At 46.8% G+C, this 24,328-nt stretch overlaps 1 protein-coding gene across 1 annotated transcript in view; it reads right to left on the bottom strand.

Moving 5' to 3' along the window:
- The window catches only part of LOC144671753 (RPA-related protein RADX-like), a 38,808-nt gene that overhangs the window by 7,009 nt on the left and 7,471 nt on the right, over positions 1 to 24,328 (bottom strand). The window contains exons 4-13 of the mRNA XM_078533769.1: positions 16,961 to 17,069; positions 15,522 to 15,613; positions 12,145 to 12,288; positions 10,214 to 10,327; positions 9,465 to 9,638; positions 8,761 to 8,897; positions 7,835 to 7,962; positions 6,662 to 6,751; positions 3,015 to 3,020; positions 1,861 to 1,955 (exon numbers count right to left, since the gene is read on the bottom strand). Coding sequence (XP_078389895.1) covers positions 1,861 to 1,955; positions 3,015 to 3,020; positions 6,662 to 6,751; positions 7,835 to 7,962; positions 8,761 to 8,897; positions 9,465 to 9,638; positions 10,214 to 10,327; positions 12,145 to 12,288; positions 15,522 to 15,613; positions 16,961 to 17,069 — 1,089 coding nt within the window. The remainder of the gene's footprint in view (positions 1 to 1,860; positions 1,956 to 3,014; positions 3,021 to 6,661; positions 6,752 to 7,834; positions 7,963 to 8,760; positions 8,898 to 9,464; positions 9,639 to 10,213; positions 10,328 to 12,144; positions 12,289 to 15,521; positions 15,614 to 16,960; positions 17,070 to 24,328) is intronic.

The raw sequence follows: 24,328 nt of genomic DNA, 5'->3' as shown, positions 1-24,328 counted from the left end.
CCCACTGCCTCACTCTCTCCCCACAGCCCTGCAAAAATCCCAAACTAATCCCACTGCCCCACTCTCTCCCCATAGCCCTGTATCAATCCCAAACTAATCCCACTGCCCCACTCTCTCCCCATAGCTCGGTATCAATCCCAAACTAATCTCACTGCCTCACTCTCTCCCCATAGCCCCATAACAATCCCAAACTAATCCCACTGCCCTACTCACTTCTCATAGCCCTGTATCAATCCAAAACTAATACTACTGCCTCACTCTCTCCCCACAGCCCTGTATCAATCCCAAACTAATCCAACTGCCTCACTCTTTCCCCACAGCCCTGTAACAATCCCAAACTAATCCCACTGTCCCACTCTCTCCCCTTAGCCTTGTATCAATTCCAAAGTAATCCCACTGACTCGCTCTCTCACCATAGCCCTGTATCAGTTCCAAACTAATTCTACTGCCTCACTCTCTCCCCATAGCCCTATAACAATCCCAAACTAATCCCATTGTCCTGCTCTCTCCTCATAGCCCTGTATCAATCTCAGACTAATCCCACTACCTCACTTTCCCCATAGCCCTGTATCAATCTCAGACTAATCCCACCTCACTTTCCCCATAGCCCTGTATCAATGCCAGACTTGATCTCCATATAGACCTCTACCTATATACATTGAAAATTAATATTTTTGATGCATATTAATAACCTAGACTTGAATATGCAGGGCATATTTTCACAAAACTCAGAAACAGAGAACATAATTACAGACTTTAGGAGGACACAGAGTAGTGAAAAGGGGAGACACTGGGCATATGAAATTTAATGTGATTCATTTTGGTAGAAAGAATGGGGAGAGGAACCTTTTTTTATTGTGATCTGGAATAGAGCAGCCTGGAAGGGCAGTGGAAACAGATTCAATAATAACTTTCAAACGAGAGTAAGATAAATACTTGAAGGGAAAACATTCATAGGGCTATGTGGAAAGAGCAGGGGCAATGTGACTAATCTAGCTCTACCAAACAGCCAACACAGACACGATGGGCCAAATAGCTTCCTTCTGTGCTGTAAGGTTCATGATCCTTTGTAATCCCAAACTAATCCCGGTTTTCTCCACCTTTTTCCATGATTACATCAAACAGCCGGGACATTCACAAACTGTCTAGATGGAAATATTTCGGGGACGGGAATTTGTGGCAACAGATAATATCACTAACATGGGCCTCTCAATAATCTGCCTAATCCCTTTTTGGGGTGGCAGAGGGGTGGATTAACTCAGTCCCAAACTGAGCTGAGATGAATGCAGCAGGGCTGAGATGGTTCCAGTTAAGCAATCTCATCAGCCACAAGATGTCAGCCCTCTAACTTTCTCCTAACAGCGCTGGCTTGTGGGATCACCAGGTACTGGCTGTCCTCTGGTATCGCAACCACATTGCCATGTGATATGTTTGAACCTTGACAGGGAAGGGAGCCAGAGCTTTAGCTGCCTGGGACAGTGGTGGGAGGGGGAGGGGTCATAGCCCAGTCTGATTCTGACCTCGGCAGTTACCACCTTTGGGGTTCTTGCCAGCACAGGTGACTGCATAGAGATCAAGAGCAGAGGGAAAAGTGATTTTAACCCTCCCCAGCCCAGGTATCACTGAAGTCGCTTACTGCGTCATTACTGCCACCACAACAGGCTGACTGAAGGCACTTCCAACAGTGCAGCACTCTCTTGGTACTGGCACAGGGAACGTTGTACCCAAGTTTCTGGAGTGGGACTTCAGCCCACCTTCTTTCTGAGTTGGAGATGAGAGTGCTATGCATTGAGTTATGGCTGTAGGCTAATAACAGAATAAAACACTGGGTGTTGCAAGGAAGCAGCTGTGTGTTCAAACCTTGCCCGGGTCTTCCAGCATGGTTCACCTTCTTCTCACGTGTTTGTGGATGGTGGATCGTGGTCCGCTTCTCGCCACTTGATTCTGTATCTTTACTGAGTCGAGATCAGAAAGGAACCAGTTATATGGTGCTTTTCACATGCTAAATACTCTAAATGCTTCATAGGGGAAAGGTTAGGTGAGATGACGGAAGTCATAGTCACAGAGTTAGTTTTTTATAGAATGATATAGCACAGACAGAGGCCTTTCAGCCCATTCAGTTTTTGTCAGCTCTTTTAAAGAGCTTTCCAGTTAGTTCTACACTTTTCTGGACTTTCCCCCACAGCAAGTATTTTCTAGTATGTATCCAATGCCCCTTTAGAAAGTTATTATTGAATCTGCTTCCACCACCCCTTGAGATTACGGGGGCAGGATCTTTCAGTCAGCGTGTGGAGGCGGGCCCGACATGTAAAATGACATTGGGTGTGCGTCCTGACGTCATCACGCTGTCTCGTGATGTTTCATTCAGCAGGCGTGCGCCAGAGTCGGCTGCGCACCTACTGATATTTAAACAGCCCATTAAGGCCATTAAAGTCATTGTTAACGCTGCCCGTCCATCCTTAAGGTTGGTGGGCAGGCGAAGAGGCCAAGCAGCCTTCGCGTTTTATTAGGAAACCTCATCCTAAAGCTTTTATTAAATTACTAAAAAAAATTTTCCTACACATAAAAACATGTCTCATCTCTTGTGACACAGTCACATGAGGGGACATGTTGAAATACATTTTTAATCCATGTATTTAATATTTTTAGCAGTGATTCAATCTCCCTGAGGCACGGAGCTGCCTCAGGGAGATTGAAGCGCTCTTTTGCACACATGCGGCCTGAAAAATTCAGGCCTACAAGTTCCAGATCACAACAATTCACTGTATAAAAGAAAAATTTCATCTCCCTCTCTGGTCCTTTTGCTAACGATTTTATACATGTGCTATGTTTACCGATCACTTCCCTCTTTTTTACTCTATTAAAATCCCTCAGAATTTTGAAGAATTATATTAAATCTCCCCTCAAGCCTTAAGGAGAACAATCTCAGCTTCTCCAGTCTCTCTCCACATAACTAAAGTCCCTCATCCCTCGTACCATTCTAGTAAATCTCTTCTCCATCTCTCTAAGGGCACGACATCCTTACTCAAATGTGATGCCCAGAATTAGGACACAATACTCCAGCGCAGCTTCCTTGGCTTTGTAACTCTGTCCCTCAATTACAAAGCCTAGTATCCTGTATGCTTTTTTAAGTATGTAGGAAATCTTGCTACAACTATACAGGGCATTGGTGAGATGATACCTAGACTACTGCATACAGTTTTGATCACCTTATTTAAGAAGGGATATACTTGCATTGGAGACAGTTTGGAGAAGCTTCACTAGGCTGATTCCTAGGATGAGGGGGTTTTTGTCTTCTAAGGAAAAGTTGAGCAGGTTGGGCCTATACCCATTGGAGCTTAGAAGAGGTGATCTTATTGAAACATAAAAGAACCTGAGGGTGCTTGACAGGGTTGATGCAGAGAGGATGTTTCCCCTTGTGGGGGAATCTAGAACTAGGGGGTTCAAAATAAGAGGTCTTCCATTTAAGATAGAGATGAGGAGGAAGTTTTACTCTCAGAGAGCTGCTAACCTTTGGAATTTGCTACCTCAGAGAGCTGGGAGGCTGGGTCATTGAATATATTCAAGGCTGCGTTAGACAGATTTTTGATCTACAAGGGAGTCAAGGATTAAGGGAGGGGGGGGAACAAGCAAAAAAGTGGAGTTAAGACCACAATCAGATCAACCATGATCTTATTGAATGACACAGCTAGTTCGAGGGGCCAAATGGTCTACTCATGCTCCTATTTCTTATGTTAAACAGCCATATAAATCTGATTTTGAGAAGAGAGATGTCGTTAAGTAAACAGATTTAAGAGTGCAGGGACTTGGCGTCTATAGGCACTGTCACCTCATCTGCCGTGGAGGGGAGAAAACATGGAGAGGTTCAGAGGTTGGAGAGCAGAGAATTGGAACATGGAGAATGGAGTCTGGATTGTATTGTCAGTGTACTGGGAGGGAGGGAGACAACAAAGGTTAGAAGGATAATGTTGCTGAGTGTGTGGGATTTTGTACATGTTAGTACATGTGTCACAAGCTCTGTACAAGTTGGAGCTTGTGGAGCTAAGGAAGGGAACATTCCAGCATAAAGTTGACGCTCATTGCAGGATTGTGAAAGCAAGGTGGGTTCATGGAAGGTTCATCAAATGTAGGATTACATAGAATTACACAGTATTTACAGCATAGAACAGGACATTCAGCCCATCTGGTCCAGGCTGGTGTTTGTGCTCCACACAAGCCTCCTCTCACTTCTCTTTATTTCACCCTTATCTCACCCTATCAGCATATCCTTCTATTCCTTTCTCTCTCTCATGTGTTTATCCAGCTTCCCCTTAAGTGTATCTACGCTATTCAGTTCAACCACTCTCTGTGGCAGCAAGTTCCACATTCTCACCACTCTCGCGGGTAAAGAAGATTCTCCTGAATTCCCTATTTGATTGGGAATCAAATGGCTATCTCACAATTTTATGGCCCTAGTTGTGGTCTTCCTCACAGCTGTTCACCTCAGCCATTTCATGTGGTTTCAAGTTTCACATTCTAACCACTCCCCAGGGAACAGGACAGCAACTATGACCCGTTCTTTATCTAACAATCAGACTAGTTGCCCCAATGGTAAATGGCAAAGAGACAAGAAAGTTCCAGCTTGGATTCACCAATCTGTGCCGGGTTGGGTTTACAAGGCAGGCTGCTGGGCTACAGAGGAAGGAAAGTCAAAATGGAGCTCCTGCATCCGACTGCCGCCTAGCATGTTAGAAACATAGGAGCAGAAGGCCATTCGGCCTTTGAGCTTGCTCCGCCATTCAACTAGACCATGGCTGATCTTCCACCTCAATGCCATCTTCCCGCACTATCCCCACATCTCTTGATGTCATTGATATCTAGAAATCTATTGATCTCTGCTATAAACATACTCAATGACTGAGCCTCCACAGCTCTCTCAGGTAGAGGATTCCAAAGATTCACCACCCTCTGACTGAAAAAAATCCTCATCTCGGGCTTAAATGGCCTACCTCTTATTCTGAGGCTGTGTCCCCTGGTTCTAGATCCCCCAACAAGGGGAAACATCCTTCCTGCATCTACCCTCTCGAGCCCTGTAAGTATTTTGTACACTTCAATGAGGTCACCTCTCATTCTTCTAAACTCTACAGAATACAGACACAGTCTCTTCAATCTTTCCTCGTAAGACAATCTCTGCCATCCCAGGGACCAGTCTGGTGAACCTCCACTGAACTCCCTCAATGGCCAGTATATCCTTCCTTAGGTAGGAAACCAAAACTACACACACTACTCCAGGTGTGATCTCACCAAGGCTCTATACAACTGCTGCAAGGCTTCCTTACTCCTGTGCTCAAATCCCCTTACAATAAAGGCTAACATACTATTTGCCTTCCTAATTGCTTATTGCACCTGCATGTCAGCTTTCAGTGACTTATGAACGAGAACACCCTGGCTCCTTTGGACATCAACACTTCCCAATCTCTCACCATTTAAGAAATACTCTGCATTTCTGTTTTTCCAACCAAAGTGGATAACTTTACATTTTTCCACATTATATTCCATCTGCCATATTCTTACCCACTCATTTAGCCTGTTTAAATCCCCTTCGAGCCTCTTTGAATCCTACTCACAACTCACATTCCCACCAAATTGTGTGTCATCAGAAACTTGGAAACATTACATTTGGTCCCCACATCCAAATCATTGATGTAGATTGTGAGTAGCTGGGGCCCAAGTACTGATGCTTGAGTTACCCCACTTGTTACAGTCTAGCAAACTGAGAATGATCCGTTTGCCCCTACTTTCTGTTCTCTACCCGTTAACCAATCCTCAATCCACGCCAGTATATTACCCCCAATCCCATGTGCTCTAATTTTGCTTATTAACCTCTTATGTGGGACCTAATCAAAAGCCTTCTGAAAATCCAAATACGCCACATTCACTGGTTCTCCCTTATCCTCATGATTTTCCTTTCATAAATCCATGCTGACTTAGCCAATCCTACCACTATTTTCTAAGTGCCCAGTTATCACATCCTATATACTAGTTTCTAGCATTTTCCCCACTACTGATGTCAGGCTAACAGGTCTGTAGTTCCCTGTTTTCTCTCTCCCTCCTTTCTTAAATACTGGGGCTACATTTGCTACCTTCCAATCTGCAGGCGCCGTTTCAGAATGGATAGAATTTTGAAATATGATTACCAATGCATCCACTATCACTACAGCCTCCTCTTTAGTTGGATAGTAATTGTGTTTAATTGTATGGTGTTGGACCTTAATTGGGGATTCACTTGTGCTCCTATAAATAGGCACAGTTTGAAACCGTAGTTGTTGAGGTAGGAGGTGTATGCTTATAATGTGTAACTCTGTAAATAAATGCTAATAAAATTGTGTAAAGATTGGCTCTAGTTCTATCCTTCACCAACTGGCTTTCTGGAATAAAGCACAGTGACTCCTAATGGAAAGTACTCATGCTTTGAGGCAGAGGGAGACAGCACCGGGTACACAGCCCTCACCCAACCATCGTGGTCAAACTGCCAACTAATGCTCAACTGTCTGGATCCTTCGGTGAATAGAACAGAGGCAGCTGAGTAAGGAGTCAGCACTCTCAGGAGAGAGTTGGGAGTTTATTTGTTGGAAGCACAGTGTCGAGTGGTAGGACATTCTGGTGAGTGAAAGCTCGTTACCTTGCTGATGCCTGTTTTTTCCTCCGGGTTGTGCCTTTTCTTTTTCTTTTCAACAACAAGCCTGCTTGTTTTCCTCGAGGAGCTCCATTGCTGAAATATAAAGATCCGGTTTATTAATTCAGTCACATCTCCAGCACAGAGAAGCTTAGAGCCTTGCTTCCTATCTTTCCATCCCCTTGTCTCAAAGCCAGTTCTAGTGCTGAGGTCAAGTCTCACTGTACTGTCTCCTACTGACTCCAAATTGTGCAATTCTTTAGCTCCCACAGTGACTTCCCTTCTTCCACAACCGAGAGGGACTTAAAAGCTAAGCTTGATGTCACCTGATCAGTACCTTTTGACTACTTTTCCATTGTTGGTCACACTTTGCTAGATTATTGCGGCTGATGCTGTCCTTTGATTGATGCTTGAGCTTTTGAGACAGTAACTCGGCCAACAAGATGAGGAAACCCCTTGGATCCGATCTCCTGCCTGTGATGAATTATCTGGTTTTAGCCCTGGCAGCAGTGTAATGGGTCTCTGGGAGTGGGGGTTGGGAGCAGTCAGTCATGCTTCCTACTCCAGATCATTATCCCAGTCACCAACCCCACCCTGCACCCCGTCCCACATAGAAGTGCGATTGGGTGCATATCAGGTTACGCCACGATGTCTTTTGCAGTCAAATAGCTGGTTGACACTCACTGTTCATGCACATGGATAAGAAAATGGGCAGCTCGCACCAGAGGGAGCTTTGAACCCAGATCCCCCCACCAAAGCTGGTCACCACATGACAGGAGATCTCCAACACAGAGAAATTCAGAGGCTGCTTCTGTCAACCAGTGATATAACTGATTTGGAGTGCTCGATGTGGACCCTCAGCAGAGGAGTATTCTATTTATTGGAACTATTACACCCGGCCTTCACAACCGTACCCCGGCCTTCACGGCCGTACCCGGCCTTCACGGCCGTACCCGGCCTTCACGGCCGTACCCGGCCTTCACGGCCGTACCCGGCCTTCACGGCCGTACCCGGCCTTCACGGCCGTACCCGGCCTTCACGGCCGTACCCGGCCTTCACGGCCGTACCCGGCCTTCACGGCTGTACCCGGCCTTCACTATAACCCATCTTCACAAATACAAATATTGAACAACAAAAAGAAAAATTCTATCTTCTCCACACATGGAAAATAAGCCTCACCTCATGACAGGGATCACAGGGCTTTTGTTTCCTCTTGTGCCCAGGAATGATTGGTCAGCATCAAACAATTCTTCAAACTCCGCGATTCCTCCAATGGCCGGCTCTCCTGTGTGACAGGCTTCAGCGGACTGTAAGACAGGAATTTCCTGAAAAAAACACTTGGCTACCTGCCAGGCTAGAAATCCGACTGTGTGACAGAAACATCTTGTTCTCACGTCAGGAAGCAACTTCATAAAAGTCTATGCCCCAGCACAATCCCCTGACCTAGTATATCATTGCTTTATAAGATAGAGAGGGTATCTTATAGTTCTGGTGTACTCATTTAAAACAGAAAATCATATTTCTGTAACACCTTTAATGAGCTTGGGATGTTTCAAACTCTTTACAGCCAATGAAGTATTTTTGAAGTTAAGTCACTATTGTAATGGAAGAAGCATGGTTGCCAATTTGCACACAGCACACTTGACTAGAAAATCTGTTTTCTAGTGATGTCGGTTGAGGGATAAATTTCGGCCAGGATACTGCAGAGACCTCCCCTGCTCTTCCTTGAAATAGTGCTGGGGGATCTTTTATGCTCACCTGAGGGGGCCAGGTGGGGGCCTCGGTTTCATCTGTTACCTCCAACGGTACAGCACACCCTCAGTATTGCATTTGGAGTGTCAACCTGGATTTTGTGCTCAATTTTCTGGAGTGGGACTTCAACCCACAGACCTCATCACTGAGCCACAGATGACACAAGATGTCTTTGTGTAGGGTAATCCTGCCCTAGTGATTCCACCGTACATATGGCATGTCTGGGGGCACACACATACATTCAATTCCTCCCTTTCCCTATAGCACTCGAGTCAATGGGTTCTGTACAATTTTCCATTCCTGGTCCATTCCCTTCGCCACTAACCCATAACAGCTATTTAGCCAGCTATTACCTCTACATCCACTCTGTCCAGTGACTGGTATTTTACAGATGTGATCCGTCCCTGGACAGTGACCTGCCTACGCTCCCGGTACTCCAGCTGATTCAGGAGCTGCTTCAGTTCCGACATCGTTGTCAAGGGGCATCTTCCTGAGAAAGAGAGAAATGTTTGCTTTATTTAAAAAAACTCTCTCTCTCCTAAATTTCCCCGCTCCTTTTCTGAAGACACTGCCAGCTCATGTATACATTACCAGACCAGGGAGAACAGTAACCCCTTTACACAGTGAAGGAACACAGAAAATTTACAACAGAGAACGACATAATTCAGCCCATCCTGCCATAAAATAACCGACAAGATAATCTGTTTATATAGTGATTAGTTGAGGGATTAGTATTGACAGGACACCAGGGAGATCTCCCCCGCTCTTCTCTGAATAATGGCTCTGGGATCTTTTACGTCCCTCGTAAAGGGCAGGTGGAACCTTGGTTTAATGTTTCGTCCCAAAGGTGGCACCTCCAACAGTGCAGGACTCTCCCAGTATTAGCACTGGGAGCATCAGGCTGGATTATGTTCTCAAATTCCTACTGCAGTGGTAGAGCCCACAACCTTCTGATTCAGAAGCAAGGTGGACAGCAGCAGGGTAGGGAAGGCTGCAGAAAATGAAATAAATACACAACACCACATGTTAAGCAAGTGACTAGCTCCGGTTTCCTCACCGAGTATTTCAAATCGATAATCCCGCTCGCTGGATGGGAGGGGAGGATAGGTGTAGCATCCACCAATCTGAGTCTGGCTCAGCCTGTCCCTTTCCTGATCCTTGGCAGATTGTATCCACTGAATAAACTCTTTTACCTTTGGGTTTTTCACATACAGTTTTCCTTGATGATACCCTAAAGGAGGCAGGGGAAGATAAAAACATATTAAGCCCGAAAGTCGAGTCTCAATGCAGCGAATTACTTCTACGCTCAGAGACCAAGGGAACTGGTTATTACTGTCATACGTCTTGTTTAGTTTTCTGGCTGCCAGACGGATAACTATAACTACCCGGTACAGTGGCCAATTCACCAAAAGTCCCAGATTCATCTGTCACTTTGTGCCCTTCACTGATCTTGAGTCGGAGCAGCAGTTGTCTGCATGTTATCTCAATTGGCCTAAAAAACAAAGACCAAGTCCCCGGCTATCCTATGCCCCCCAGGTTTCTGTAGGCAGGTTTAGGATCGATTGCATTCCTCTAACAGTCGAACACGACATTGCAGAGGATTACACCTCCTTCTTTCACAGTCTGAGAGTAATTCTATTATGGGGTCTGCACCTATCGATCCATCACGCGAAACAGCACCAAACCCCTCCCCTAGAAAAAGTTAGATTCTCGCCCATCCTGATCACCTTTTAAAGGTTTCAATTGATCCGGATTCAATTATATACCACAGTTCCCACCTAACAGTCCTCTCGCCAGTGTACATACCATTGACATATACCTGGCTGTACTCAGTGGTGAGCAGGTAAGGGAATGTTGTCTGTCCACTGGGGTCCATCATTTTGCACTCCACCCTGACATTCGTACACACAAGCAAGGTCACTTAAATGAGAAAAAAAGCACTTTACAGTATGTATTTTTATTTTAGCTGAATCGCTCTATTTACCTTAGCATCATATTTACTACAGGGTTGAGGAGTTCCCACCATGGTGCTCCTGAATAGTTTGGGATCTGCAGCAGGGCAGTGATGCACAACTGACAAGCTGGCCTGGCCCTTTAAGGATGCCATTAAAATATTCCTTGTTGCAACGGGAAAATTTCAGTAACTTTAGCCACCTGTAATCAGGAGGCATTTCTAACGACTGTAAATTTCAGGCTTCCATTCCTCAACTCGTTTTCTTTCTCTTTAAAATAAATCTGCTTCTGTGACAAAGTGTGACATCTTGAGCAATGATGCCCAGTGGGCGACTGACAAGTGCCAGACATTTATAACATACTAACTGATCTCCTGTGGCATTGTTGCCAGTAATTTGGATTTGTGCTGCTTGATAATGCCTGTAACAGAATAAACTGTTGATAGGGCAGAGTCATGTTGCTTGTACTTTGAATGCTAGAAAGTCCAACATTCGCAGGATGATAAACCAAGGCCCCAATCTGCCTTTCTGGGTGTTAATGAGTCCATTTAAAGACTGAGGAGCGTTCCCAACACTCTGGCCAACATTCTTCCCTCCAGCCACATACGATTAACCAGCTATTCACTGGATGGCTGCTTGTGGGATGTTTTCTGGTGACAGCTGCATTAGCTTTTTTTAAATTATCTGTTCATGGGATGTGGACGTCGCTGGCTAGGCCAGCATTTATTGCCCATCCCTAACTGCCCTTGTTCAGAGGGCATTTTAATAGTCAACCAGTAGACCAGACCAGGTAAGGGCAGTAGATTTCCTTCCCTAAAGGACATTAGTGAACCAGATGGGTTTTTACGACAATCAGCAATGGCTTCGTGGTCATCATCAGACTTTTAATTCCAAATTTTTATTGAATTCAAATTTCACCATCTGCTGTGATGGGGTTTGTACCCAGGTCCCCACAGCATTACCCTTTGTTTCTGGAATATTAGTCCAATGACAATACCACTATGCCAAAACCTCCCTCAACACAAGTTATTACACTTCAGATGAGGTACACTGATTTGAGACAGTCGGGATTGAAAAATACTATCATGTGCATTATTATCAATTTGGTGCATTCTGCAGGGTTACATAAACATTTTTAGACACCTGCTTAAAAATATTAAGAGAACACTGGAAAGTTCAGTTCCTAGTTAGCACCTCTGAACTTGGGCAATGACCCCACCCCCCGCCCACCTTTACTGGATACAGGTGAGGATCAGGGACTCATCATCTAGTAGCTAACACAGAATAATTGATGGGGTGAGAGTAGGGCTGAAACCTGGTCTGCATTGGTTAGCAGGTGTCAGCAATGGTTCAATGGGTAGCCTGAGTCAGAAATTGGTGTGGGTTTAAGTCCCACTCAAGACCTGAGCACATAATCCAGGCTGACAGTCCCAGTGCAGTGCTGAGGGAGAGCTGCCATGACAGAGGTGTTGTCTTTAGGATCAGATGTTAACCTGAGGAATCAACCATCCCCTCAGATGGTCAGGAACGATCCCACAGTCGCTATATAGAATACAAGCTGGGGAGTTCTCCCTGGTGTCATGGGCCAATAGACCATAGCTAACATCACCATAGGCAAATTACCTGCGCAATATCACATTGCTGTTTGCGGAATCCTGCTGTGCACAAATAGGCTGCCATGTTTTCTATATTATAGAATGTCTACACTTTGGTTGCAAAGCATTATTGGACGACCACGACTTTCCACAAAGAGCACATACAATGCAGAGATGTGAAGCTTCTTACCAGTATTGTCCGCTATGCTGCATGGGGATATCTGAGCCTGAATCTCAGGCTGGGAGGTGGAGAAAAGCTTCAAGACAAAAGGTTCTGATGCTGTCCCATCGATCAGGTGCATCCAGCGGTAAACCAGGAATTCATCAGAGCGATCTGCAAAGATCAGATTGACATGGAAGAGAAGAAAAGCAGGAATAAACCAGTTAATCCAAAGTGTGTAGGCTGCTGCAATAGGTTACCAAGAAAAAACATTTAATCCAGCAGTATCTCAGAATCTTACAGCACAGGATCAGGCTATTTGGCCCATCTGGCTTGTACCAGCACTTGGAAAGAGCCATCCAAGTAGTCCCACTCCACGCTCTTTCTCCAGAGCCCTTCAAATCTTTCCTACCCATATATGTGCTAAATTCCCTTTTAAACATCCGGCAGTGTGGTCCAAGGAGTGACAGGTACATGGGAGTGAAGTATAGGGAGTGAGGTATAGGGAGTCACAGTTGTCTGGAAGTAAAGCACAGGGAGTGACAGATGCCTGGGAATGAGGTACAGGGACTGTGGGTGCATGGGAATGAGGTACAGGTAGTGATGGGTGCCTGGGAGTGAGTGCAGGGAGTGATAGGTGGCTGGCAGTGAGGTGCAAGGAGTGATGGGGGCCTGGGGTGAGGTACAGGGAGTAACGAGTGCTTGGTAGTGACATACAGGGAGTGACAGGTGCCGCGAGTCAGGTACGGGGAGTGACAGGAGCCGGGGAGTGAGGTGCAGGAAGTGAAGGTTGTCTGGGAGTGAGGTACAGGGAATGAACGGTGCCTGGGAGTGAGGTTCAGGGAGCGACAGGTGCCTGGGAGTAAGGTGCAGGAAGGACAGGTGCCTGGGAGTAAGGTGCAGGAAGGACAGGTGCCTGGGAGTGAGGTGCAGGAAGGACAGGTGCCTGGGAGTGAGGTGCAGGAAGGAAAGGTGCCTGGGAGTGAGGTGCAGGGAGTGACAGGTGCCTCGGAGTGAGGTACAGGAAGTGACAGGTGCCTCGGAGTGAGGTGCAGGAAGGACAGGTGCCTGGGAGTGAGGTACAGGGAGTGACAGGTGCCTGGGAGTAAGGTGCATGGAGTGAGGTGCCGGGAGTGACAGGTGCCTGGTGGGTGCATGAGAATGAGGTACAGGTAGCAATGGGTGCCTGGGAGTGAGTGCAGGGATTGACGGGTGCCTGGGAGTAAGGTGCATGGAGTGAGGTGCCGGGAGTGACAGGAGCCTGGTGGGTGCATGAGAATGAGGTACAGGTAGCGATGGGTGCCTGGGAGTGAGTGCAGGGATTGATGGGTGCAGGGATTGACGGGTGCCTGGCAGCGAGGTACAGGTAGGGACAGGTGCCTGGGAGTGGGTGCAGGGAGCAACAGTGAGGTGCAAGGAGTGATGGGGGCCTGGGGTGAGGTACAGGGAGTAATAAGTGCTTGGTAGTGACATACAGGGAGTGACAGGTGCCGCGAGTCAGGTACGGGGAGTGACAGGAGCCAGGGAGTGAGGTGCAGGAAGCGAAGGTTGTCTGGGAGTGAGGTACAGGGAATGAACGGTTCTTGGGAGTGACAGGTGCTTGGGAGTGAGGTGCCGGGAGTGACAGGTGCCTGGGAGTGAGATACAGGGAGTGACAGGTGCCTGGGAGTGAGGAACAGTGAGTGACAGGTGCCTGGGAGCGAGGAACAGTGAGTGACAGGTGCCTGGGAGCGAGGAACAGTGAGTGACAGGTGCCTGGGAGCGAGGAACAGTGAGTGACAGGTGCCTGGGAGCGAGGAACAGTGAGTGACAGGTGCCTGGGAGCGAGGAACAGTGAGTGACAGTTGCCTGGGAGCGAGGAACAGTGAGTGACAGGTGCCTGGGAGCGAGGAACAGTGAGTGACAGGTGCCTGGGAGCGAGGAACAGTGAGTGACAGGTGCCTGGGAGCGAGGAACAGTGAGTGACAGGTGCCTGGGAGCAAGGAACAGTGAGTGACAGGTGCCTGGGAGCGAGGAACAGTGAGTGACAGGTGCCTGGGAGCGAGGAACAGTGAGTGACAGGTGCCTGGGAATGAGGAACAGTGAGTGACAGGTGCCTGGGAGCGAGGAACAGTGAGTGACAGGTGCCTGGGAGCGAGGAACAGTGAGTGACAGGTGCCTGGGAGCGAGGAACAGTGAGTGACAGGTGCCTGGGAGCGAGGAACAGTGAGTGACAGGTGCCTGGGAGCGAGGAACAGTGAGTGACAGGTGCCTGGGAACGAGGAACAGTGAGTGACAGGTGCCTGGGAGCGAGGAACAGTGAGTGACAGGTGCCTGGGAGCGAGGAACAGTGAGTGACAGGTGCCTGGGAACGAGGAACAGTGAGTGACAGGTGCCTGGGAGCGAGAAACAGTGAGTGACAGGTGCCTGGGAACGAGGAACAGTGAGTGACAGGTGCCTGGGAGCGAGGAACAGTGAGTGACAGGTGCCTGGGAGTGAGGAACAGGGTGTGACATTTGCCTGGGAGTGAGGAACAGGGTGTGACATTTGCCTGGGAGTGAGGAACAGGGTGTGACATTTGCCTGGGAGTGAGGTGCAGGGAGTGACAGGTGCCTGAGTGTGAGGAACAGTGAGTGACAGGTGCCTGGGAGTGAGGTACAGGGAATGACAGTTACCTGGGAGCAAGGTACAGGAAGTGACAGGTGCCTGAGTGTGAGGAACAGGGTGTGACATTTGCCTGGGAGCAAGGAAGAGGGAGTGACAGGTGCCTGGGAGTGAGGTACAGGGAGTGACACATGCCCTGGAGTGAGGAAGTGACTGACAGGGAGTGACAGATGCCTGGGAGTGAGGTACATGGAATGACAGTTGCCTGGAAGTAAGGTACCGGGAGCGACAGGTGCCTGGGAGCAAGGTACAGGCAGTGACAGGTGCCTGGGAGCAAGTTACAGGGAGTGACAGGTGCCTGGGAGCGAGGTACAGGGAGCAACAGCAGCCTGGGAATGAGATACAGGGAGCGATTGGAGCCTGGGAGTGAGGTACAGTGAGTGACAAGTGCCTGGGAGTGAGGTACAGGGAGTGACAGGTGCCTGGGAATGAGATACAGGGAGTGACAGGTGCCTGGGAGCGAGGTACAGGGAGTGACAGGTGCCTGGGAGTGAGGTACAAGCAGTGACAGGTGCCTGGGAGTGAGGTACAGGAAGCAACATGTGCGTGGGAGTGTTGTACAGGGAATGACAGAATCACAGAGCAGAAGAGGCCCTTCGGCCCATCGACTCTACACCGACACGTGAGAAACACCTACCTACCTAATCCTATTTACCAGCACTTGGCCAATAGTCTTGAATGTTATGACGTGCCAAGTGCTCATCCAGAAGCCTGGGAGTGAGGTACATGGAGTGACATGTGCGTGGGAGAGTTACCGTACATACCTTTGTTTCGGATACGCTCTTGTCTACCGACAAATGTGACAAGGCCAATGATGTCACACACATCTCCAGGGCGAAGCTCTGACAATTCCTTCCTGCGTCAACATAGAAACAGGGTCCAATTACTAATTCACTTGTAACAGTCGCTTGCTCCTATACAACCTGAGTATTGCTGAAAAAAGGAAAAATGCTGTTGATGCTTTTCCTTTTTATGCTCATCAGGATAGATGCAAGAATAGCAAATTTCAAAGGGAACAGTTTCCAAAGAAGGGTCATATTGGACTTAAAACCTTAACTCTGTTTCTCTCTCTCTACAGAAGCTGCCAGACCTGCTGAGTTTTTCCAGTACTTTGTTTTTATTTCAGATTTCTAGCATCTGCTTTATTTTGCCTTTATTTCACTTGGTATAGCTGAAGCCTGCCTTCTACTGTCTTGTATTGTATCCCTCTAGGTACAAAGGCCAGAATTGCATTATCCTTTTTGATTATTTTCTGTAACTGTTCATATCATTTTAATGGACTCTCTTTGGATCTCCACTGTTTCTAGCTTTTCACTTTTTACAGTATACTCTGCTCTGTCCTTTTTAGGTCCAAAGTGGATGGTCTCACATTTGCCTACAATAAATTCCATTCGCCACAGTTTTACACATTCACTGACTCTCTCAATATTTCTTTGCAATGTTATGCTTCCATCTACACTACTTACAATGTCTCACCTCTCTTCGTTGCATTGCAAATTTGATTATGTATCTTTCTATCTATCCCATTTTCTCCAAGTTGTTAGAAAATGGTGAACAGTCCCCTGTACCTCGCTCCCAGTACAGATCCTTGTGGGACACCACAAATCACTTTCTGCCAATCAGATAACCTGACCATTATCTCTACTCTCTGTGTCCTGCCGCTCAGCCAATTTCCTAACCAGGCCTTCAATCCATTAGCTAACAGTCTCTTATGAGGGACTTTATAAAATTTCTTCCAGAGGTCCACATTAATAACATCCATGGACATTCCCCTGTCCAATACTTTAGTCAGGTCTTCAAAATATTCAATCAGATTCATCAAGCATGACCTACCCTTTACAAACTCATGCTAGTTCTCTCTAATCAAGTGTTCAAAGCCATCAGTCGCTCTCTCGTCTTTAATTATAGACTCTAGTAATTTCCTGACAACAGATGTTGGGTTAACTGGATTATAACTGCCTGGTTTCTCTCTTTCACCGTTCTTAAATAGCGGAGGTACATGTGCAATTTTCCAATCTAAAGGAATGGTTCCAGAATTGGGACGATTATAGGTAGGGCATCTGCATTGTTCTCTCCTACTTTCTTTAAAACCCTAGGATGGAAACCATCTGATCCTGCAGATTTGTCACTCTATAGTGCCATTCTTTGCTGTTATTTTGTTTACATTAATTTGCGTTAGCACAAAGCAGAAAGTGTGTGCTACCTGGTGATAAAGCAATACTGCAGCGCTGGTAACTGCCACTCTTCTCTAACACTCCTGGAATTGATCACAGTAATTTCAGCCGCTGGATTCCTTGGGTTTAAATTTAACTCTGGAAATAGTGCAAAGGTTAAAGAGCAAGGGTGAAACATGATACAAAAGGTCGCTGATACATTATCGTAATTAAAAGACGATCTCCTGTGGGTAGACATACGTGGAGTCAACAATAAGCTTCATCTTCAGATGAAGTGGGAATTACAGGGCAGGAGATAATTGTGCTAGAGCTGATGTTACTGAACATCCATTTAAAGATCCTATATTCTGTCCTGTCTATGTAAGATTTTGGTTTTCTACTTTTAAAAATTCATTCACGGGATGTGGGCATCGCTGGCTGGGCCAGCATTTATTGCTCATCCTTAGTTGCCCTTGAGGAGTTGGTGGTGAGCTGCCTTCTTGAACCGTGGCAGTCCAAGTGGTGTAGGTACACCCACAGTGCAGTTAGGAACGGCCGATATATTTCCAAGTCAGGATGGTGAGTGACTTGGAGGGGAACTTCCAGGTGGTGGTGTTCCCATCTACTTGCTGCCCTTGTCCTTCTAGATGGTAGTGGTCGTGAGTTTGGAAGGTGCTGTTGAAGGAGCCTTGGTGAGTTGCTGCAGTGCATCTTGTTGATGGTACACACTGCTGCTACTGTGCATTGGTGGTGGAGGGAGTGAATGTTTGTGGATGTGGTGCCAATCAAGCGGGCTGCTTTGTCCTGGATGGTGTCAAGCTTCTCGAGTGTTGTGGGAACTGTACTCGTCCAAGCTGCTTAAGGTTTAATTGTAAAAATTATTACTATTTGGGAAACAGGCCTGGGGAACTTGCAGATGCAATACTTAGGAGCTATAGCACTAGCACTGATGAGAAGCTCCACTCCTGACAGAATCTAGACTGACACTGCAGTGCAGTACTGAAGGACTGCTGCAATGTCAAAAGTGACATCCTTTGGCTAAGACCTTAAACCAAGGCCCCTGTCTGCCCACTATCCCCAAGGACAGGGGAGTTCTCCACGATGTACTGATCAATATATCAGTTAACATTACAAAAATTGATGATTTGCTGATTGTCACATTGCTCTTTGTGGGATCTTGCTGTGCACAAATTGGCTGCAATTTGGGTTGATTTTGGGCTTCAACTCCATTTTCCCGCCCGCTCACGATATTCCTTAATTCCCTGAAACACTAAAAATCTGCCTATCCCAGCCTTGAATATATTCAACGATGGAGCATCTGCAACTCTCTGGGGTAGAGAATTTCAAAGATTCACAACCCTTTGAGCGAAGTAATTTCTCCTTATCCTGAGACAGTGCCCTCATGTTTTAGATAAACCGACCAGCAGAAACAATCTCTCAGCATCCAATCTGTCAAACCCCTTCAGAATTTTGTAGGTTTCAATGAAATCGCCTCTCATTCTCCTAAACTCCAGAGAGTATCAACCTGATTTACTCAGCCTCTCATCATTGGACAACCCCCTCATCCCAGGGACCAATCTAGTGAACCTTTGGCTCCAATGCAAGGATATCCTTTCTTAAATGTGGAGACCAACACCGCAAACAGTACTCCAGATGCGGTCTCACGAACATCCTGTACAACTGTAGCAAGACTTCTTTATTTTTGTACTCCAATTCCCTTGCAATAAAGGCCATTACATTACAACAGTGACGACACTTCAGATGGACTTTATTAGCTGTGAAGCACTTTGGGATGTACTGAGGAGTTGAAAGGCGCCATAGAAATGGAAATACTTCCTTTCTTTAAATGTGGACACAAGGGATTTATAATTGAAATAGTTAACACAAAATTCTGGCAAAGCTGTGATGCAGCAAGTGTGTGTATGTGTGATTCTTAATGTAAGCACTGTCAGTTTCTCCGCTTCTGAAGACACTAGCTTTTGAGGTTATGGTTAGGATTGTTATGGTTCTAACATCTCACCCAAATGGACGTTCTTCATGTGTGAATCATGGGGCGAGGATCTGTGGGCTGCTTTAACTCTGAGGGGCATCATAGCCAAGTCCAGCCCTCTCTTCACTTGACAACCGTACACAATTACTTTTTGCTTCCAATTTCCACCCCTCCATCATTTTCACATGGTCCATCTCTGACACGTCCCTTCCCTTCCTTGACCTCTCTGTCTCAATTTCTGGTGATAGACTGTCCACCAATATTCATTACAAGCCTACCGACTCCCACAGCTACCTCGACTACAGCTCCTCACACCCCGCTTCCTGTAAGGACTCCATCCCATTCTCTCAGTTCCTTCGCCTCCGTTGCATCTGTTCTGATGATGCCACTTTCAAAAACAGTTCCACTGACATGTCTTCCTTCACCGAGGTTTTCCACCCACGGTGGTTGACAGGGTCCTCAACCGTGTCCGGTCCATCTCCCGCGCATCCGCCCTCACACCTTCCTCTCCCTCCCAGAACCATGATAGGGTCCCCCTTGTCCTCACTTATCACCCCACCAGCCTCCGCATTCAAAGGATCATCCTCCGCCATTTCCGCCAACTCCAGCATGATGGCACTGCCAAACACATCTTCCCTTCACCCCCCCGGCGGCATTCCGTAGGGATTGTTCCCTCCGGGACACCCTGGTCCACTCCTCCATCACCCCCTATACCTCAACCCTCTCCCACGGCACCTTCCCATGCAACCGCAGAAGGCGCAACACCTGCCCCTTTACTTCCCCCCTCCTCACCGTCCAAGGGCCCAAACACTCCTTTCAAGTGAAGCAGCATTTCACTTGCACTTCCCTCAATTTAGCCTACTGCATTCGCTGCTCCCAATGCGGTTTCCTCTACATTGGAGAGACCAAACGCAGACTGGGTGACCGCTTTGCAGAACACCTTCGGTCCGTCCGCAAGCATGTCCCAGACCTCCCTGTCGCTTGCCATTTCAACACACCACCCTGCTCTCATGCCCACATGTCCGTCCTTGGCCTGCTGCATTGTTCCAGTGAAGCTCAACGCAAACTAGGGGAACAGCACCTCATCTTCCGACTAGGCACTTTACAACCTTCCGGACTGAATATTGAGTTCAACAATTTTAGATCATGAACTCTCTCCTCCATTCCCACCCCCTTTCCAATACCCCCCCTTTTTTCCCCAATAATTTATATAGATTTTTCTTTTCCCACTTATTTCCATTATTTTTAAATGTATTTCCATCCATTGTTTTACCTCTATCTTTTAGCCTATTTCGATCCCTTCCCTTCACCCCACCCCCACTAGGGCTATCTGTACCTTGCTTGTCCTGCTTTCTACCCTTAATTAGCACGTTCCTTAGATAATATCACCACTTTCAACACCTCTTTGTACTTTTGTCTATGACATCTTTTGGCTATCTCCACCTATCACTGGCCCTCTATCCAGCTCTACCCCCCCACCCTTAAACCAGCTTATATTTCACCCCTTTTCTACTTTTACTTAGTTCTGTTGAAGAGTCATACAGACTCGAAATGTTAACTGTGTTCCTCTCCGCAGATGCTTCTAGACCTGCTGAGTTTTTCCAGGTATTTTTATTTTTGTTTTGAATTTCCAGCATCCACAGTTTTTTGCTTTTATACAATTACTTTTTAACAATGATCACTGGAGAGCAGTCAAGAGCAGCCAAGAGCAGCAATTCAGACCATGACAGTGGATGAATCAAATCATGCCCAAATGATCAGGACGAAAGCTTCCTCTGACAGCCATAAAGAGTCTGAGATAGATAAACTCTGGTTCAGTTCCAATGCAGTACCAAATAGGTGCAGCTCCAAAGCCGAAACCTCCCATGATTTTGCACTAAATGACACAAGGGCATTTCGTTGAGGTTGGGTTCAGGCAAATTTTGGGGTGAAGCAGAAGTAACTTTACTCTGTATCTAACCCCGTGCTGTACCTGTCCTGGGAGTGTTTGATGGGGACAGTGTAGAGGGAGCTTTACTCTGTATCTAACCCCATGCTGTACCTGTCCTGGGAGTGTTTGATGGGGACAGTGTAGAGGGAGCTTTACTCTATATCTAACTCCGTGCTTTCCCTGACCTTGGAGTGTTTGATGGGGACAGTGTAGAGGGAGCTTTACTCTGTATTTAACCCTGTGTTGTACCTACCCTGGGAGTGTGTGATGGGACAGTGTAGAGGGAGCTTTGTATCTAATCCTGTGCTGTAAAATAAGAACATAAGTAATAGAAGCAGGAGTAGGCCATTCAGCCCTTTGAGCCCACTCCGGCATTCAATGAGATCATGCCTGATCTTCCACGTTTTCCTGCACTATTCCTGTACCCCTTGATGTTTTCTATATGTAGAAATCTATCGATCTCAGTCTTGAACATACTCAATGACTGAGCCTCCATCGTCCTCTGGGGTACAGAATTCCAAACATTCACCACTCTGAGTGAAGAAATTCCTGCTCAGCTCAATCCTAAATGACCTGCTCCTTATTCTGAGACGGTGTCCCCTGGTTCTAGATACACAACACCCCCCCACCAGAAAAAATAACCTTCCTGCATCTACCCTGTCGAGCCCTGAATGAGATCACCTCTCATTCTTCTCAACTCCAGAGAATAAAGGTCCAGTCTATTTAATCTTTCCTCACAGGACAATCCCTCCACCCCAGGAATTAGTTTGGTGAACCTTGGTTGCACTCCCTCTGAAGCAAGTATATCTTTCCTTAGATAAGGGGCCCAAAACATGAGCACAATACTCCAGGTGCAGTCTCACCAAGGCTCTATATAATTGCAGTAAGACATCTTTACTCCTGTACTCCAATCATCATGAAGGCCAACATACCGTTTGCCTTCTTAATTGCTTGCTGTAGCTGCATGTTAGCTGTCAGTGACTCATGAACAAGGACAATGGTCAATGGAGAGTGCAGGAGGGCATGCCAGGAGCAATACCAGACATAGCTAATAATGAGGTGTCAACCTGGTGAAGCTATAAAACAGGACCACTTGCGTGCCAAACAGCATAAGCAGCAAGTGCTAGACAGAGCTAAGCGATCCCACAACCAACGGATCAGATCTAAGCTCTGCAGTCCTCCACATCCAGTCGTGAGTGGTGGTGGACAATTAAAAAACTCACTGGAGAAAGAGGCTCCACAAATATCCCCATCCTCAATGATGAGGGAGCCCAGCACATCAGTGAAACAGATAAGGCTGAAGCATTTGCTACAATCTTCAGCCAGAAGTACCAAGTGGATGATCCATCTCGACCTCCTCCGGAGGTCCCCAGCATCACAGATGCCAGTCTTCAGCAATTCAATTCACTCCACGAGATAGCAAGAAAATGCTGAAGGCATTGGATACTGCAAAGGCTATGCCCTGACAATATTCCAGCAATAGTGCTGAAGACTTGTCCTCCAGAACTTGCTGTGCCCCTAGCCAAGCTGCTCCAGTACAGCTACAACACTGGCATCTACCCGGCTAAGTGGAAAATTACCCAGGTGTGTCCTGCACACAAAAAGCAGGACAAATTCAATCCGGCCAATTACCGCTCCATCAGTCTACTCTCGATCATCAGTAAAGTGATGGAAGGGGTCATCAACAGTGCTATCAAGCAGCACTTGCTTAACAATAACCTGCTCACTGACGCCAAGTTGGAACCCATTACAGCCTTGGCTCAAACATGGACAAAAGAGCGGAACTCCTGAGGTGAGATGAGTGTGAGAAATTTTTTAATTTTTATATATATATTCTTTTCCCACTTATTTCTATTATTATTTTTAAAATTTATTTCCATACATTGTTTTATCCCCACCTTTTAGCCTATTTCGATCTTTTCTCCCACACCGTCCCCTCCCCCCTACTAGGGCCATCTGTCACTTGCTCATCCTACTTTCTACTCAATGTCACCATTAGCACCGCCTTTAACCAGTATCACCACCATCAACACCCCTTCGACCTTTTGTTTATGACATCTTTTGCAATCTCTCCTTTCCTCCACCTATCACTGGCCTTCCATCCAGCTTCACCTGTCCCACCCCCCCTTGAACAGTATATATTTCACATTTTTACTTCTATTTAGTTCTGAAGAAGAGTCATACGGACTCAAAATGTTAACTCTACTTTTCTCTTCACAGATGCTGTTAGACTTGCTAGGTTTTTCCAGCATTTTGTTTTTATTTCAGATTCCCAGCATCCGCAGTATTTTGCTTTTACCCCGTGCTGTACCTGCCCTGGGAGTGTTTGATGGAGACCGTGCAGAGTGGGCTTTACTCTTTTTGAATTAATTCATGGAATGTGCGTGTCACTGGCTAGGCCAGCATTTATTGCCCATCCCTAATTTCCCTCAAGAAGGTGGTGGTGAGCTGCCTTCTTGAACTGCTGCAGTCCATGTGGTGTAGGTACACCCACGGTGCTGTTAGGGAGTGAATTCCAGGATTTTGACCCAGCGACAGTGAAGGAACGGCGATGTATTTCCAGGTCAGGATGGTGAGTGACTTGGAGTGAACTTCCAGGTGGTACTGTTCCCATATATCTGCTACCCATGTCCTTCTAGATGGTAGTGGTCGTGGGTTTGGAAGGTGCTGTCTAAGGAGCCTTGGTGAATTCCTGAAGTGCATCTTGTAGATAGTACACACTGCTGCTACTGTGCGTCGGTGGTGGAGGGAGAGAATGTTTGTGGATGGGATGCTAATCAAATGGGCTGCTTTACCCTGGACGGTGTCCAGCTTCGAGTGTTGTCGGAGTTGCACTCATCCAGGTAAGTGGGGAGTATCCCATCACACTCCTGACTTGTGCCTTTTAGATGTTGGACAGGCTTTGGGGGCTCAGGAGGCGAGTTACTTGCTGCAGGATTCCTAGCCTCTGACCTGCTCTTGTAGCCGCAGTATTTATATGGCTTGTCCAGTTCAGTTTCTGATCAATGGTAACCCCCAGGATTTTAATAGCGCTGGATTCAGTGCTGGTAATGCCATTGAATGTCATGGGGCAATGGTTAGATTCTCTCTTGTTGGAGCTGGTCAATGCCTGGCACTTGTGTGGCATGAATGTTACTTGCCACTTGTCAGCCCAAGCCTGGATATTGTCCAGGTCTTGCTGCATTTGGACATGGACTGCTTCAGTATCTGAGGAGTCGCAAATGGTGCTGAGCACTGTACAATCATTAGCAAAAATCCCCACTTCTGACCTTATCATGGAAGGAAGGTCATTGATGAAGCAGCTGAAGATGGTTGGGCCTAGAACACTAACCTGAGGAACTCCTGCAGTGATGACTTGGAACTGAGATGATTGATTCCAATAACCACAACTATCTTCCTTCGTCTTACATATGACTCCATCCAGCAGAGAGTTTTCCCTGATTCCCATTGACTCCAGTTTTGCTAAGGCTCCTGTGATGCCAAACCCGGTCAAATACT

Source organism: Cetorhinus maximus, chromosome 34 (genome assembly GCF_964194155.1).
Source record: "Cetorhinus maximus chromosome 34, sCetMax3.hap1.1, whole genome shotgun sequence".
In the NCBI taxonomy this organism is placed as follows: domain Eukaryota; kingdom Metazoa; phylum Chordata; class Chondrichthyes; order Lamniformes; family Cetorhinidae; genus Cetorhinus; species Cetorhinus maximus.
This window is presented reverse-complemented; position numbering and strand designations above follow the sequence as displayed.